The sequence below is a fragment of the Phyllopteryx taeniolatus genome, chromosome 11, assembly GCF_024500385.1.
Source record: "Phyllopteryx taeniolatus isolate TA_2022b chromosome 11, UOR_Ptae_1.2, whole genome shotgun sequence".
Taxonomy (NCBI): domain Eukaryota; kingdom Metazoa; phylum Chordata; class Actinopteri; order Syngnathiformes; family Syngnathidae; genus Phyllopteryx; species Phyllopteryx taeniolatus.
Window position 1 is genome coordinate 12,782,754 of NC_084512.1, and position 16,436 is coordinate 12,799,189.

Sequence of the window (16,436 nt, forward strand, 5' to 3'; positions counted from 1 at the left end):
GATCCTGAGAGTGAGATACAAGCAGTGTATGCGACAGACGAAAAATAAATGTGCAGCCACTAGCACTGGATCATCAGGTTTGTGATGTTGTAAAAAAAAACAAAAACATTAGCCTAATTATTATGTGTTTGTGTGTGTCCGTGCGTGTGTGTTTATATTAGTTTTTATTATTTATTCGACAGGGATGATACATAAAACATTGCCTATAAAAAGGGAAAATGTGATGCATAGCTTCAACTAATTTGCAGTCTTAGTCCCTAGTCAGGCTTTAGAATAAATTGAAAGAATGTATTGACTACAATAAAAATACCATACATATGTTCATTTTCTATACTGCTTAGTCTGATCAGGGTCGCAGGGAGCAGGAACCTATCCTAGCCGACTTTAGGTCAAGGCAGTCCACACCCTGGACTGGTCACCCCTCACAAGACAGTTGCAGAGCACTTACTGTATAGAAACAGACAACCATTCACTTACATTCACACCGTAACTGAATGGGGACTGAACCCATGTGCCTGCACTTACGTCAGGCGAATGTACCACTACAATATCAGTGACGTACAATAAAAATACAATGAATTATTATAGTAATTATTAATTATACATGAATTAATAAATAATTATACATGAATTAATAAATAATTATATAATTATACATGAATTAATAAATAATTATATAATTATACATGAATTAATAAATAATTATATAATTATACATGAATTTATAAATAATTATACATGAATTAATAAATGAATTGAAGCAATTCAGACAATAGTGCATGTGTGTCCCATCATTTTTAACTATAGACAAAAAGCAATGGAGCGGAATCTACAAAATTTCAGCAACCTGGTATATGAATAACGTTTATTATAATGGGCTACTGTTGGGGGCTTTCTTTGTGGTTAGGATAACTAACGTAAGCTAGAAGCATGCAACCAATTTAAATTGAGATTAACACCTGGTCTGGCAGGCTGCTATTATAATTTCTTGATTGTGACTGCCTCTCGTCGGCTGTTGGGGGAATGATAGAGAACTTAACGCTATTAATGGAAGCAGTTCTTCTTTGGTGTCCAATCAATCAATCAATCTTGTTGTCTCCATCCCTCAGAACCGCCACTGATAGCCTGATGATGATAATGATGTTTTCTTTGACCGATAGAGGTGTGGCAGGTGATATGTTTTGGTCAAAGATCAGGTTGCATTGCACCAAGGAGAGTCTGCTAGACATTTATTAACCAAATGAGGTGGGAATGGTGATGGACATTTTTCTGTCCGAAATCCAATCGTCGACGGAAGGTGTGAGGTGTGGGGGGTGTGGGACGCTGATGGAAAATATTCAGGGCGACTTTTGCTGCTCAGAGGGCACTTTTGGCCACTCCTAGGGCACTTTTTGCTGTACACATAGGTGTGTGTGTGTGTGTGTGGGGGGGTCGCTTACCTTTGACGTGCCCCTTTGCTCTTTCATCACATATGTTTTCACACCCCTTATTTATTGCACTTGGTGGTGCCTATCTGAGCATACGTTGCTTATCAGTAGCGCAAACATGTAGCAACCCATCAAAGCGATGTGTATTTAATTTTTGAGCACAGTAGCCCTCTTTTTTGGAAGTGCCCCCTGAGCACTGTGCACCTCCGCCTCTGGAACCACTGGTGTAGATTCCACAGGTTTAGCCACATCTCACCAGTTATGTCATGCTTGCACTGCTCATTTTAAGATTCGGTATTTTTTTTTTCTTACAGTCAGTTTTACAGAGCCCTAAATGGGCAGTGTACTCCATATTTGGTTTTGTACCATTTTATTGTCCTAAAAGCAATAAAGCCTTGCAGTCCATTGGCCCGGTATTGTGGAATGCATTTCCTTTTGAGCGAAGGGCTTTCTCTTCTGTGGACATTTCTTTAAAAAAGCAGTTAAGACATGTTTGTTTGGTTTGGACGGAAATAAAAGAAAGAGTGATTTTGTATTTATTTTTCAATACATTTTTTTTTTTTGTATTCATTGTAAAATTTTATGCGTAGTCTATGACTGCATTTTAACCATGCCAAACACCTTGAAAAAAGGAACTTTACGTATTTAACAAGTATTATTTTATCGTCACACATTTCTTATTATTTATCCTTTTTTATCTCCAACATTATAATTAGGGATTCTAACAGTTTCTGCTTTAAAGGTTCATGCAAATCATTTTGCCGTGGCGTACTAGGGCGGCCCCGCAAACCCGCCCACCACCACCACCACCGCCACCACCAACACCCCCTCCTCCACACTCCCCTCCCTCTTCCCCTGGTTGCGTCTCGGTCCGCCCGCAGCAGTCTCCTTCCCCGGCGAGCTTTCACTTCAGAGATGGCTGCGAAAGTGTGCAGATCAGTCCTCCTGTTGTCCCGGAGCGGCGGAGCGGCTGTAGGCAGCCTCCCCGCACTCGTCGCTCCTTCTCCGCGGCACCAGCAGCACATAAGACCGGTAAGTCCCAGGACGTGTCCGAAAGAGCGAGAGAGAGAGAGAAAGAGAGAGAGAGGGAGACAGGGAAAGAGGGACGCGGAGGAACTGGCTGGCCGGTGCGAGGCGCACGGGGGCGGCCGGTTGGGCTTGCTACGGAAGTAGAGCTAACTAGCCTCAAGGGTTCCCGCACTGTTCTTATCTTGAGATTGCGTCAAGGTTGGGGCTCACTGGTGTCGCGTGCGAGCCCACTGTAAGGTCATTCCACGCACAGTGGGACGTGGAGCTTTGGCGAGGAGGCAATGCAGTTGTTTGGAGCGCTTGATTGATGAACACGATCATCCGGCGCTGCCCCGGCCGCTCACTACTAAACTCGCCCACGTTCCTCCTTCTATGTTCCATCATACCCTTGAACTTTGTAGGTTTATTTAAATGGTGTGGTAGTATTTGTTTACACGTGTCATTTCTTTAAAGGCGTTGGAGAGTCTGCTCTAAATGTGGAACTTGTATTCAATCGCCTATGGCTGATGTTCAGTGGGGCAACCTCCATATCCTTCCTTCTATATGCTGTGAAACTGCAGCGTGTGAGTGTAGTTTCTGCTGCAGTACCATCAACGTCTGCACACATCCTAAAATGCCTCAGTTGTACTTGTATCTCTTGAATGGACATAAACACAGACATTAAACATGATACTTCACAGTAACATCCTCTCGTGGATGATGTCAGACAGCCTGCCTGCTGGGATGGCTCTCTTCTCCCTGCGGGTATTTCCCCATTCACCAGGGAGATCCATGTGTTTACCTGCAGGTGGGTGCAGATTTTTTTTCTTTTTTTAAAGCTGTTGGGCTATAATGCAGTAGTTGCTCATCTTGTTCCTGCCTCCAATGCTGAAAGCTTTTACAACCGCAGTGACCCAATGAGAGAGCAGATATGCTGCCTGGACGAAAGAATGAGGAAGTCCATGAAGGCCCCTGCTCTCTGCCTTTATTTACTTACATCTGTCTTAACACATGTAATCAGTCCTGACTCCTCCCTAAAACTAACACTATACCTGTACATTGAGACCTTGACTTGGGAGTTTGATTTGTTTTGTGACCAAGCTCTTAACTGAATTAACTGCCATATCAAATCAATTTTCGGCCTTTGAAATGTGTTAATATGCCATTAATCCATTCCAGCCCCTCCCAAAAAACATGTTTTTACTAAAGGAGTACAGCACAATATTGTAAAATATGTCAGATGAAACAATAAAAGAGAATGTAAAGAAATTAACTGGTATTATTTAGTATAGTTAAGCCAATAATCATATACACACACAGGAGTACATTTGTGTTTTGATATGCATTTAAGTGGCACGGTCCAGTGAGTGATGTCAGGAGCTTGGAGTCAGTCAGGTTGGCGGGTGTTAGTGTGTCCGATATGCCGCTTGTGAGTGTTTTCCAGGCCTGCAACTAATAATCTGTCAATAATTTTTTCGATTTATCGATGAATCGGATAAAAACAAACTATACAATTTGTATCCCTTTATTCAACAGGACATTATTTCAAATTGACCTCTCAGAAAATGCACAAACATGACTTGGTTATGAGCAGAGGTGAGTAGTAACGCGTTACATTTACTCAAAGTAATATTTTCCATAAACTGTACATTAATATTACTTATTATAATAATATGATATATTATAATATTATATATAATGTATATAAAATATTAATATTATTTTAATAGTACTTTTTATATTTATAATATTTTAATATTTAATATTTATTGTAGAGGCTGAAATTCCAAGGAGTTGGACAATTTTAAGTTAAACACGGCCTCTAAACGATAATCAAATCTTGAAACTCTATCGATTAATTTGATAATGGATTCTTCCTTGCTATTTCAATAAATAGCTAAAAGTGCATTCCAAGTTCCCCCCACTTCACTCGTGCAGCCGTGTATATGACGTTCGGTGTAATTAAAAAATTGGGGCACTCGTAAATCAAGGTAGGTACTTTGTACACTGAGTGCAGGACCTGACCAAGCACACCGGCGTGGTAAGTTTGGATGAAATGTAAAACTTTCAAACATTTTCAAGCATTTTTATATTTATTTCCAATAACTTTGTATTGTACTGAGCATTTTAAGCCATTTAAAAAAAACAAAAACAAACGATGATTTTGTACTTTACAGTAACATGGGTGCATATGGCCTAAAAAAAAAGTGCTTCAATCTAACGGACAATCAGCTATATCCTATATACCCATTAGTCCATGCTATCGAGGTTCCACTGTATATTGTGTTGTTACCCACCATCAGCTATCACATTTTCAAATAAGTAGTTTTCTCTGAAAAACAAAACCAAAGCCTTAACTGTATCAGTGACTTAATATATGTCTTCACCTGCTCAGATTTGCTTGTTGTAGTGTGTAAGCTGCTGCTGGTGTTCTTTCATGAGTAACTCGTTGCAGCATGAGAACTCAGTTTCAATATTTTGTCTGTTAAGCGGCAACGAGTTGCTTAGTTAAGATGTATATTGCATTTTTATTATTATTATTTTTTTATCGAGTGGGATATTACACAAAACGTGCTTTTAGGTGTGGTTACAGCCTCCCATCTCCTCATAGATACAAAGCAGCTGCTGGACCCCCGAGGCTCACGTTTAACCTCTACCAGATTACTACTGAGTCCGCTGTCGTCTAAAATGCAGCTCTCCTCATGTGTGTCTCGGGAGTTGGATCATTGCGGGTAAATCGTCCTTGTAAAAAATACATGTAATAAATCACTAGTTGAAAATGTAATTATGTGATCTTATATAGTCAACATTGCAATATGCACCAATAATAGAGAGATTAATTGTGAAGATAAATATAATATTTTATTGTGGGTTGCTCATCAGCAAATATTATATTTTTTCTATCAAAGCTCGTGTTCATTAAAGCTCAGCAGCTGGGGGTTGTAGTGGACGGGGCCATCAGGTCAAGCCCCTCCCGCCGTGTAATCCAATAAACGTAGGAGTAAACTCATTTATCCATGCTGCCTTCACTGACTTAGTGCTGAAGTTATCCAGATTAGTGTGATAAGAGAGTGGCTGTGATCTGGTAGAAGGCGATTCGGTTAAGTGACTGACAAAGCTGTCTTCGGAACTGTTGCTTTACTGTGATCTTTCCCTTGGTCAATCTAGTGTCTCGGGTATGATTTCATGTTTTCATCTATGACTGAGTCAGCATATGAGTAGCTTGTTATTTTTGGGGATAAAACATTTCCAATTTTGGTATGCATTCAAGGTCAGTCTGGAGCTGGTCTGTGGTTGGGTGAGGTATGTTTTTATTGTCTTACAAAAAAATCATTGGGGCTGTCATTCTTGTCGTACATGACATAAAAACCCCAATTTCAATGAAGTTGGGACGTTGTGTAAAACGTACAGTAAATCAAAACAGAATACATTGATTTGCAGCTCCTTCTAACCTACAGTGTATATTCAATGCAATACCCTAGAAAAACGAGATTTTTAATGTTCAAACAAACTTTTTTTTTGCAAATATTCCCTCATTTTGAATTTGATGCATGCAATACATTCCAAAAAAACTGGGACAAGGGCATGTTTACCACTGTGTTACATCACGGTTCCTTTTAACAAAACTCAATAAGCGTTTGGGAACTGAGGACTAATTGTTGAAGCTTTGTAGGTAGAATTCTTTCCCATTCTTGCTTGATGTACAATTTCAGTGGTTCAACAGTTCGGGGTTGTTGTCGTATTTTGTTGTTGTCGTATTTTGTGCTTCATAATGCGTTACATGGCGACTGGTTAGCATATCTGCCTCGCAGTTCTAGGGACCCGGTTTCAAATCTGGCCTTGTCTGTGTAGAGTTTGCGTGTTCACCCCATGCCTGTGTGGTTTTTCTCCAGGTACTCCAGTTTCCTCCCACATCCCAAAAACATGCATGATAGGTAGGCTTGGGCATCGAGAACCGAAAATCGGGACTTATGTTTCGGTTCTCCCCGAATCATTCAAGTTAAAAAAATTAGGTTCCCAGTTTTGATGCCTACAATCCGCCAACTCCGAATAAGAAAGTGGTCAAAACCAACGAAGAAGAGCGCACATGAAGACGTTTGTGCCCAACGGCGGTGCCGAACAAAAGTGTGTCTTAACTTTGTTAAAATAAATAATCAGCCGCATCAGTGCAACACTTGGAATAAGATTATATTTTGCAAAGGAGGCTTTCACGATGTGACGTGCTCGCTCCCGCTCTGAGGCTCAGCCTACACCGCACAGAACTTTAGTGAAGTCAAATTGGGTAAGTGAAACAATAAAATACGTCTACGCCAACATTGAGGCTGGTAAACAAGTTAATCGATTGGTTGCACTTTTGGACTGATGGTTTTTAGCATTTAAGTCTTCAAACCAATGTAAAGAGGATGACATAAAAAAAGCTTAAAATTTAGCTAAAAGGTCAAACTAGAAACTTCATCTCACAATGAATTGGGACAAAATTCACATAAACACTAACCATGTGCCTCATCGGTGGGTAGGTAAAGGAATCAACGTTTTATAGCATTTGGTTCCATTCATTACTCTTTTCCTTTCCGTCTTGGTTAACATTTGTTTTCAAAATTCACCGGTGTCGTGTGAAGTTACTTTTCGTGTGAAAGTGCTGAGTTCCGGTTCGTACCCTTGAAAATAAAGGGCTACAAGGTTAAAACAGGAAGTCAAGTTAAAACTTGGACATATAAACCATTTGACGTGATAAAACAGTCCCAAATAACTATTTTAACAATGCTATATTTAACTTTTTGCTGAAACATTAATTATCGAATATTAAGTCAATTGGGTTAGTTCCACACACATTGCCTTTTAGTTCATAGGTTTGATATTGATAATGTTTATGAAGACCCTCGAGTCAAATTTCATTTTAGTCTATGCTGCGGGCTGCTAAGAAAATTGATGTTCCTAATTTGGACACCCTTTATTTCATCATTCATTCATATTCCGTACCGCTTATCCTCACTAGGGTCATCGATGTACTGGAGCCTATCCCAGCCGACTCTGGGCGAGAGGCAGGGCACACTCTGAACTGGTCGCCAGCTAATCGTGGGGCCCATATAAACGCATTTTTAATTTTTTTTTTACAGATGCTACAATTAATGATGTTTTGACAGTCCTAGCCTTACATTTTACAGTTAATCTTATTTCTGGATGTTTATTTTTTTTCCTCTTGACTTCTTTCTCCTTCTTTTATTTTGATGTAGAATTGTTTTCTCTCACTGTGAAGTTAAAGAGTGTGAAGTACAAGAGAGTGAGGGTTCCTTCCAATGATACAAGATTGATCTGAGTCTTCCTGGAGAGTTTAATACACTCGCTAGGGGTTATGAGCAATTTGATGTGGTTAATGATATGGCTGACTGTATACATAACTCCATCATGCAGTTGATAGATTTTCCACATTTCCATGTCACCTTGTGCTGCTGGCACATCTGTAGAATCTTGACCAAGTTCACCAACACTACCTGATAGCTGGATAATAAAGAATATGAAAGATTCCCATCACTGTTTCACACAATGTTTTGTCAAAATAAGGACTGATATAGCTGGTATCTACAAATTAATGGAAAGACACTGTATTGATGGCTTGCTTTCTCATGGTGGGTTGCTAAGGCAGAAACAGGAAATTGAGAGGAGAAAGCTATTGTTGTGTCTCCAGCCGGCCATGTCCGTTCACTCTGCAGCTGTTAGCCTTGTTTCCCAGCGCAAAGCATTTAATTTTAATTGAAAGATTTCTAGAGGATACTGTAGAGCAATAAAATGTTACATTTGACAAGCACAATGAGCCCGTTGTGTTTGTATTGTTCATCATGGGAGCAGCCTCCCATAAAGAAGGCCTTGTTGCTGCAGCTTTCTTTTTATTTATATATATTTTTTTCATATACTATTCCATGCTAATGTTTACTCGTATGCATGCATGGGAGATGAAATTATGGGGCATATACTAATCACACCAGCTTTATTCATTTGATAATTCAATCAGCAACTGGTGTAAGTGATTAGATTATGTTTTGGCAAATCTTTTTCTGACGGAATAAATAAGGAAGCAATTTTGTCTTTGTGGGTTTTTATTACAAGGAAAAAAGAAAATCTTTGCAAAGAGAGGAAAAGATACAAGTTGTCACAAGTTGTCACCCCTTACTGAAGGGCAAGCAAAGAAACATTTATTTATTTATTATTTCGAAGGGAGAGAGACAGAGAAGAAAAACAAAACAATTATCTTTGGCCAGCTCCACTCAACTTATCGAAAAACGGCTAGTAGTCACAACATGACTGGGAGCAACTAGTACACAGAGCATGGTTGAAAAACAGCCAACCCCAATTCCAATGAAGTTGGGACGTTGTGTTAAACATAAATAAAAACAGAATACAATGATTTGCAAATCATGTCCAACCTATATTTAATTGAATACACTACAAAGACAAGATATTTAATGTTCAAACTGATAAACCTTATTGATTTGAGCAAATAATCATTAACTTAGAATTTTATGGCTGTAACACGTTCCAAAAAAGCTGGGACAGGGTCATGTTTACCACTGTGTTACTTCAACTTTTCTTCTAATAACATTCAATAAACGGTTGGGAACTGAGGACACTAATTGTTGAAGCTTTGTAGGTGGAATTATTTCCCATTCTTGCTTGATGTACAGCTTCAGCTGTTCAACATTCCGGGGTCTCCGTTGTCATATTTTACGCTTCATAATGCGCCACACATTTTCAATGGGAGACAGGTCTGGACTGCAGGAAGGCCAGTCTGGTACCCGCATTGTTTTACTACTAAGCCACGCTGTTGTAACACATGCAGAATGTGGTTTGGCATTGTCTTGCTGAAATAAGCAGGGGCGTCCATGAAAAAGACGTTGCTTGGATGGCAGCATATCTTTCTCCAAAACCTGCATGTACCTTTCAGCATTAATGGTGCCTTCACAGATGTGTAAGTTACCTATGCCATTGGCACTAACACAGCCCCATACCATCTCAGATGCTGACTTTTGAACTTTGCATCCATAACAGTCCGAATGGTTCTTTTCCTCTTTGGCCCGGAGGACACGACGTCCACAATTTCCAAAATCAATTTGAAATGTGGACTCGTCGGACCACAGAACACTTTTCCACTTTGCATCAGTCCATCTTAGATGAGCTTAGGCCCAGAGAAGCCGGCGGCGTTTCTGGGTGTTGTTGATAAATGGTTTTTGCCTTGCATAGTAGAGTGTCAAGTTGCACTTACAGATGTAGCGCCAAACTGTATTTACTGACATTGGTTTTCTGAAGTGTTCCTGAGCCAATGTGATGATATCCTTTACACGTCGGTTTTTGATGCAGTGGCGCCTGAGGGATCGAAGGTCACGTGCATTCAATGTTGGTTTTCGGCCTTGCCGCTTACATGCAGTGATTTCTCCAGATTCTCTGAACCTTTGGATGATATTATGGACCGTAGATGATGAAATCCCTAAATTCCTTGCAATTGTACGTTGAGGAACATTGTCCTTAAACTGTTCGACTATTTTCTCACGCACTTATTCACAGAGAGGTGAATCTCACCCCATCTTTGCCTGTGAATAACTGAGCAATTCAGGGAAGCTCCTTTTTATACCCAATCATGGCACGCACCTGTTCCCAATTAGCCTGTTCACCTGTGGGATGTTCCAAACAGGTGTTTGATGAGCATTCCTCAACTTTCTCAGTCTTTTTTTGCCACCTGTCCCAGCTTTTTTGGAACGTGTTCCAGCCATAAAATTCCAAGTTAATGATTATTTGCTAAAAACAATAAAGTTGATCAGTTTGAACATTAAATATCTTGTCTTTGTATTCAATTAAATAAAGGTTGAACATGATTTGCAAATCATTGTATTCTGTTTTTATTTATGTTTAACACAACGTCCCAACTTTATTGGAATTGGGGTTTTAGTCACAATGGAACAATAAAGCATGTGAAGGTTGTGGAAAACTAATAGAAGTAATATCTGGTAAATATAAAGCAAACATTTTCCAACTCAATTAGCACCGCAGGTGCCAGAGGTGACCGGACACAATGGCGCACAATGGAGCTTTGTCAACAATGTAAGCTGTATGTTCAACAGTTCATAATTATGATTTTTAAAATCTAATTTAGATTTCTCTCATTAACAGAACACATTTTTCAGAAACCAAACACGATGACAGACATTAACCCTCATATTTACGAAGTCTCTCAACCTTACTATTACATGAAGAAAAGTGACTCAGGGATTCACTCTTACGAGAAACATATTAATCCCTGCCTTTGCTGGCAGGTATGATGTCATGCATTGTGTCACACAATGAACAAAATACAGAACACAAAAGTTTTCCTTGTCATTTTTTCGATGACAGCCTCAGTGGCTCTGCCTCTGACAATCTTCTTGTTCGCTGAGAGGCAGAAGACCAGCAAGCGTGGCCTGCTATGATTTGTGTGGTGTGCAGTGGTTCTGGTAAACTCTCTCCTCTCCAATTAAGAGTGTTGCAATTGTTCAACAAATCTGCCTCTTGTATTTCATTTTACAGGAGCTCTTTCATTTTGTTTTAAACTGTTAGAATTGACAGTACATTGTTGAAGCTGGGAAAAGACCATTTAAGAATTTTAACATGGGTTCTATAGCAATGTAAATTGTTCAAATATCTGTCTAGTAGCTGAAGATATAATTTGTATAGTGTAAAAGTCACTCGACTCTTTTCATATGTAAATGCATTTTTAGTCTTCTAATGTATTGGATGTTTTATAGTGTCAGTCAGTGATTTTCATGCACATGAAATGCACTTTTCTCCAAGGTCCCTGTTTACATGCACAGGGCGTCATTCAATCTTTTATATTTGTGTCTGCCTCTGCAACGGTAGGTGGTTATATCAGCTTGTTTAACAATCGGGCGAATTGATGGATGTGTGGCAGAATAAAAGACTAGTTGGGAGAAGGGATTTGATACAAACAGGGATTTGCTCAGACATCAATTTATCCACCTTTCATGTGTTGTCTAGGTCTCCCATTCATATAATTTGTCTGGCTTGTCCCCTCATTAAGGTTGCAAGTGAGCTAGAGAATCCCAGCTGACTTTGGGCAAGAGTCGTGACACACCCTGATTAGTTGCCAGCCAATAGAAGGGCACATATAGACAAACTACCTACCTACTACTCCGTATCTCCAGACCTATTTTCTCTTGACCGCCATTCGTAACTTCTCTCAGTGGTGTTCCCCATTGTGTTCCATCCATCCAATATTTTGCATGTGAAACCTTTCTCATGCTCACCAGCCTTTTCCCTGTAGGTTACAGTCGTGGCCTGAATGTGTTCATTGATCGGCACTTATACAAATGAAGAAAGTGTTCTCTCGCTTCCTGCTGGCTCATCTGTATGCAGAATAGAACATTATTCATTCTCCAACTCGTCAGACGGCGGCTGCAGTGACTGTATGGCCTCCTGCCACTAAAATCTACTCTTCATAGTGGAGAGGCTGGAACAGTAATGGATGTGACTATTGTGATTGGCTGGTTCCTCATTAACATACTGGAAGGGATTGCCCCCTTGAGGTGGTAAACGAATGGTAAACCTCAGCTGTTGGCATAGACTAATTAGCTGCCCCATGTTTCGGGGTGGCTCAGTGTGTCTCTACTCAAGCCAAAGGACATTAAACAAGGCCAATGTGTGTAATGCGGTGATGGATGGAAGCGCCGCTTGGTTACCCTGCTTCTTGAGGATAGTGGACAGGTGCTGTGTCCTCTGCCAGGAGGTTAGGTAAGGCTGCTGCTTGGAGATGAAGGTCATCACCTTCATTCACTTTCAAGTTATCAAATTTGAGATAAAGCTCATTACTGTGACGTTAGTACACACATTTCTACAATATGATGCTCTGCTGTGACTTCATTTTTTTATATCCTTAAAATTGTGGCATAGCTAAAATCACAGTGAAATCACTTGTGATTGAAATCCTTTTTATTTGTTAGTGGTTTTGTAAAACCTTTTCTGTCTCCCAGTAAGTGAAAAGAGACAGCAAGCAAACAAATCAAATTTATAAATGCCAGATGTTCAACTGCAGCATTTGTGCTTTCTTGTTGCCAAATTCCTTGACTTTGTTTGATTCCCACACAGGTCAGATTGATACAACTCTGCCCTCCAAAAACATGAAGACTGTCTAATTTATGCAAGTAATTATGGACAGAGATGGTAGGCTTGACCTCTCCTTCACCAAGTAGTGATTGTTTGTACCCTTGTTTATCGAACTTCACCGCTACAAATTAATGCAGGCAGTGGAGGAGAAATGATGCTGGCCTCATTGGGCACTAACACTACAAACTGGGAGAACCTAAATTGTTGATCTTGGTCTTGTGTGATTGTGGGATGGATATTAACTAAGAATTGCTGAGTAATTGCGTAATGAATCAATTGAGGCAAACTGTACTACTTGGCTACAGGCACCAGAGACACTGTCTCAGATATGTGAAGTAGAGCTTCATCCACAAATCTGATCTGATCAGATCTCCTATAACACAACCACCGCAGTGTGCAGAACACAGGTCACAATTTTATTTGGACCATGTTTGTGTGTGTGTGTGTGTAATGGTACTTTTGACATGGTCCAAAAATGGTTTCTCCTACTTCAGTTTTGATAGTTATGTCATTTTTAAATAGCTTAAACTAGAGGTATGATAAACAGTGGGTACGGAAAGTTTTCAGACCCCCTTAAATTTGTCACTCTTTGTTATATCGCAGCCATTTGTTAAAATCATTTAAGTTCATTTTTTCCTCATTAATGTACACACAGCACCCAATATTGACAGAAAAAATTGAATTGTTGACATATTTTCTGATTTATTAAAAAAGAAAAACTGAAATATCACACAGCCATAAGTATTCAGACCCTTTGCTGTGACACTCGTATATTTAATTTGGGTGCTGTCAATTTCTTCTGATCATCCTTAAGATGGTTCTACACCTTCATTGGAGTCCAGCTGTGTTTGATTATACTGATTGGACTTGATTAGGAAAGCCACACACCTGTCTATATAAGACTTTACAACTCACAGTGCATGTCAGAGCAAATGAGAATCATGAGGTCAAAGGAACTGCTTGAAGAGCTCAGAGACAGAATTGTGGTAAGGCATAGATCTGGCCAAGGTTACAAAAAAAATCTGCTGCACTTAAGGTTCCTAAGAGCACAGTGGCCTCCATAATCCTTAAATGGAAGATGTTTGGGACGACCAGAATCGTTCCTAGAGCTGGCCGTCCGGCCAAACTGAGCAATTGGTGGAGAAGAGCCTTTGTGAGAGAGGTAAAGAAGAACCCAAAGATCACTGTGGCTGAGCTCCAGAGAGGCAGTCGGGAGATGGGCGAAAGTTCTAAAAAGTCAATCATAACTGCAGCCCTCCACCAATCGGGGCTTTATGGCAGAGTAGCTCGACGGAAGCCTCTCCTCAGTGCAAGACACATGAAAGCCCGTATGGAGTTTGCTAAAAAACACCTGAAGGACTCCAAGATGGTGAAAAATAAAATTCTCTTAGAACTTTATAGAACTTTTTGGCCTCAATTCTAAGTGGGATGTGTGGAGAAAACTAGGCACTGCTCATCAGCTGTCCAATATAGTCCCAACAGCATACTGGTGGCAGCATGATGCTTTGGGAGTGTGTTTCAGCTGCAGGGACAGGAGGAATGGTTGCAATCGAAGGAAAGATGAATGCGGCCAAGTACAGGGATATCCTGGACGAACACCTTCTCCAGAGTGCTCAGAACCTCAGACTGGGCCGAAGGTTCACCTTCAAACAAGACAATGACCCTAAGCACACAGCTAAAATACCGTAGCAGTGGCTTCAGAACAACTCAGTGACTGTTCTTGAATGGCCCAGCAATAACCCTGACCTAAACCCAACTGAGCATCACTGGAAAGACCTGAAAATAGCTGCCCATCAACGTTCACCATCCAACATGACAGAACTGGAGAGGATCTGCAAAGAGGAATGGCAGAGGATCCCCAAATCCAGGTGTGAAAAACTTGTTGCATCATTCCCAAAAAGACTCATGGCTATATTAGCTAAAAAAGGTCCTTCTACTAAATACTGAGCAAAGGGTCTGAATATCGTATTTTCACGACCATAAGGCGCACTTAAAAATTGTACATTTTCTCCAAAATGGACGGGTTGCCTTATAATGTGGCGTGCCTTATGTGTGCACCGAGTTCCAAAATCTATAAATGTTGTTGTGTGATGAGCGCTCCACTTGACTGACTGTCCTGCCGACACGCTGCTTATACAGAGGAAAAGCGGACGTGGCTGAGGACAGCATGCGGAGATAAAGGGGGAAGGGTGCGCGTGAAGGAGGAACGCTAAAGGCACGCCCCCAGTAGGTATATAGCGCCGGTCAAGCCAGCCTCCACTCGTAAAGTAACAATCAAGCCAGCCGCCCCTAATTTTGTTCATACTAGGCATTACGGTAATAAGTCACCAACTCGCGGCGAAAGCCACCTTCAAAATACAAGCTTCCCAATAATACGGATGTCAATGCTCTAGCAATGTAAATTGTTCAAATGAATGCAACCAGCAAGGTTAATTTGAATCTTGAGATTTTGCGAGCGGCGTGGGAGAGATGGATGACAGATGGTGAACACAGTTTTAATAAGACTAGGAGGCAGCGCCGGGCGAGTTACGCCAACATTTTTAAATGGATAGTGGATGCTTGGGCTAACGTGTCTGCTTGTACTGTTACTGTTCGAGCTTTCGTAAAAGCCGGCATCATTTCTGAGGAGTCGGACGGCAACGACACTGACTCCGACGTGTACGAGAGGGAACCTGGCGTGTTTGATTGAGAACTTGCCCAGCTGTTCATTTTGGATACAGAAGATGAGGACTTTGATGGATTTGTGGAGGAGGATTGATCAAAAAATAACGTGAGTACATTGTTAAATACTTCAATAAAGTACAACCGAACTCAGTTTTGCTCCCGCTGCCTTTTTAAAAACAGACATTACCATGCCTGCACCCAATAATACGGTGCACCTTATGGCTGTGAAAATACTGTACTTATGGCTCTGTGATATTGAGGTTTTTCTTTTTTAATAAATCTGAAAGAATTTACAACCAGTAAATTGTGTGTACCCCGCCTCCTGCCCGATGACAGCTGGGATAGGCTCCAGCACGCCCGCGACCCTAGTGAGGAGAAGCGGCTCAGAAAATGGATGGATGGATGGATGGATGAAAGAATTTAAAAAAAAAAAAGTTTTTTTCTGTCAATATGGGGTGCTGTCTGTACATTAATGTGGAAAAAAATGAACTTAAATGATTTAAGCAAATTGCTCCAATATAAAAAAGACTGACAAATTTAACGGGTCTGAATACTTTCCATACCCAGTGTGTACAGTATTTCTATTTTTTTAGAATAGAACTTCAGTGATTAGTTATTTTCTTTCCTGTATCACTTTCTTTTCCACCAACTTGTTGTTGGAAGTATGCCCTCCGTTTTTCTCATACGCTCCAATGAAATATCTAAGCTGTAATAATACTACAATGCATTATCTCAAATTGAGATGTAGTGTATTCAAATGAAATGAATAAAATAGTTATCAGATTATTGTGCATTGAGCCTTTTCATATCATAATACATTGCCTAAAGCCATTCGGTGAATCTTTTCCACTCAGTTATCTCCCTTCTCTACATTCCACTACTTTACTGAATTGAAAACAATATGGTGTGTGTTGAAAAAGGCAGATGAATAATTACAACTGTGCCTAAAAGAGAAACAATCATAACAGTGCAGGGCAGAAAGAGAAGACGCATCATCGATTGATGAGCAGCAGCAGAAAAGCTCATCTTGCCAACAGTGAGGCACTTCTTAATTGGTTGCTGCTATGTATGAAAGAGTCCTGTTAATGACACAGGATTCCCTCGCCCTCAAGCTCACCTCTTTCACTCAAGAGAAAATAGGCTGTTATGTACTATAGTGGCATGAATACTGCATACAACCTGGAAAATCAG

General features: G+C 40.3%; 1 protein-coding gene across 3 annotated transcripts in view; it reads left to right on the plus strand.

Annotated features, from left to right (window-relative positions):
- Positions 1–2,247: 2,247 nt before the first annotated feature.
- mcu (mitochondrial calcium uniporter) overlaps positions 2,248–16,436 on the plus strand; it is a 71,512-nt gene continuing 57,323 nt past the window's right edge. For 2 of the 3 annotated variants that reach the window (XR_009790815.1, XM_061790147.1), the window contains exon 1: positions 2,251–2,459. Coding sequence is in view for 2 of the 3 variants with exons in the window: in XM_061790147.1 (XP_061646131.1) it covers positions 2,343–2,459 (117 nt within the window). In the remaining variant the exon portion in view is untranslated. Of the gene's footprint in view, positions 2,460–16,436 lie in introns of all 3 variants that reach the window. The other variant, XM_061790148.1, reaches the window with a different exon arrangement.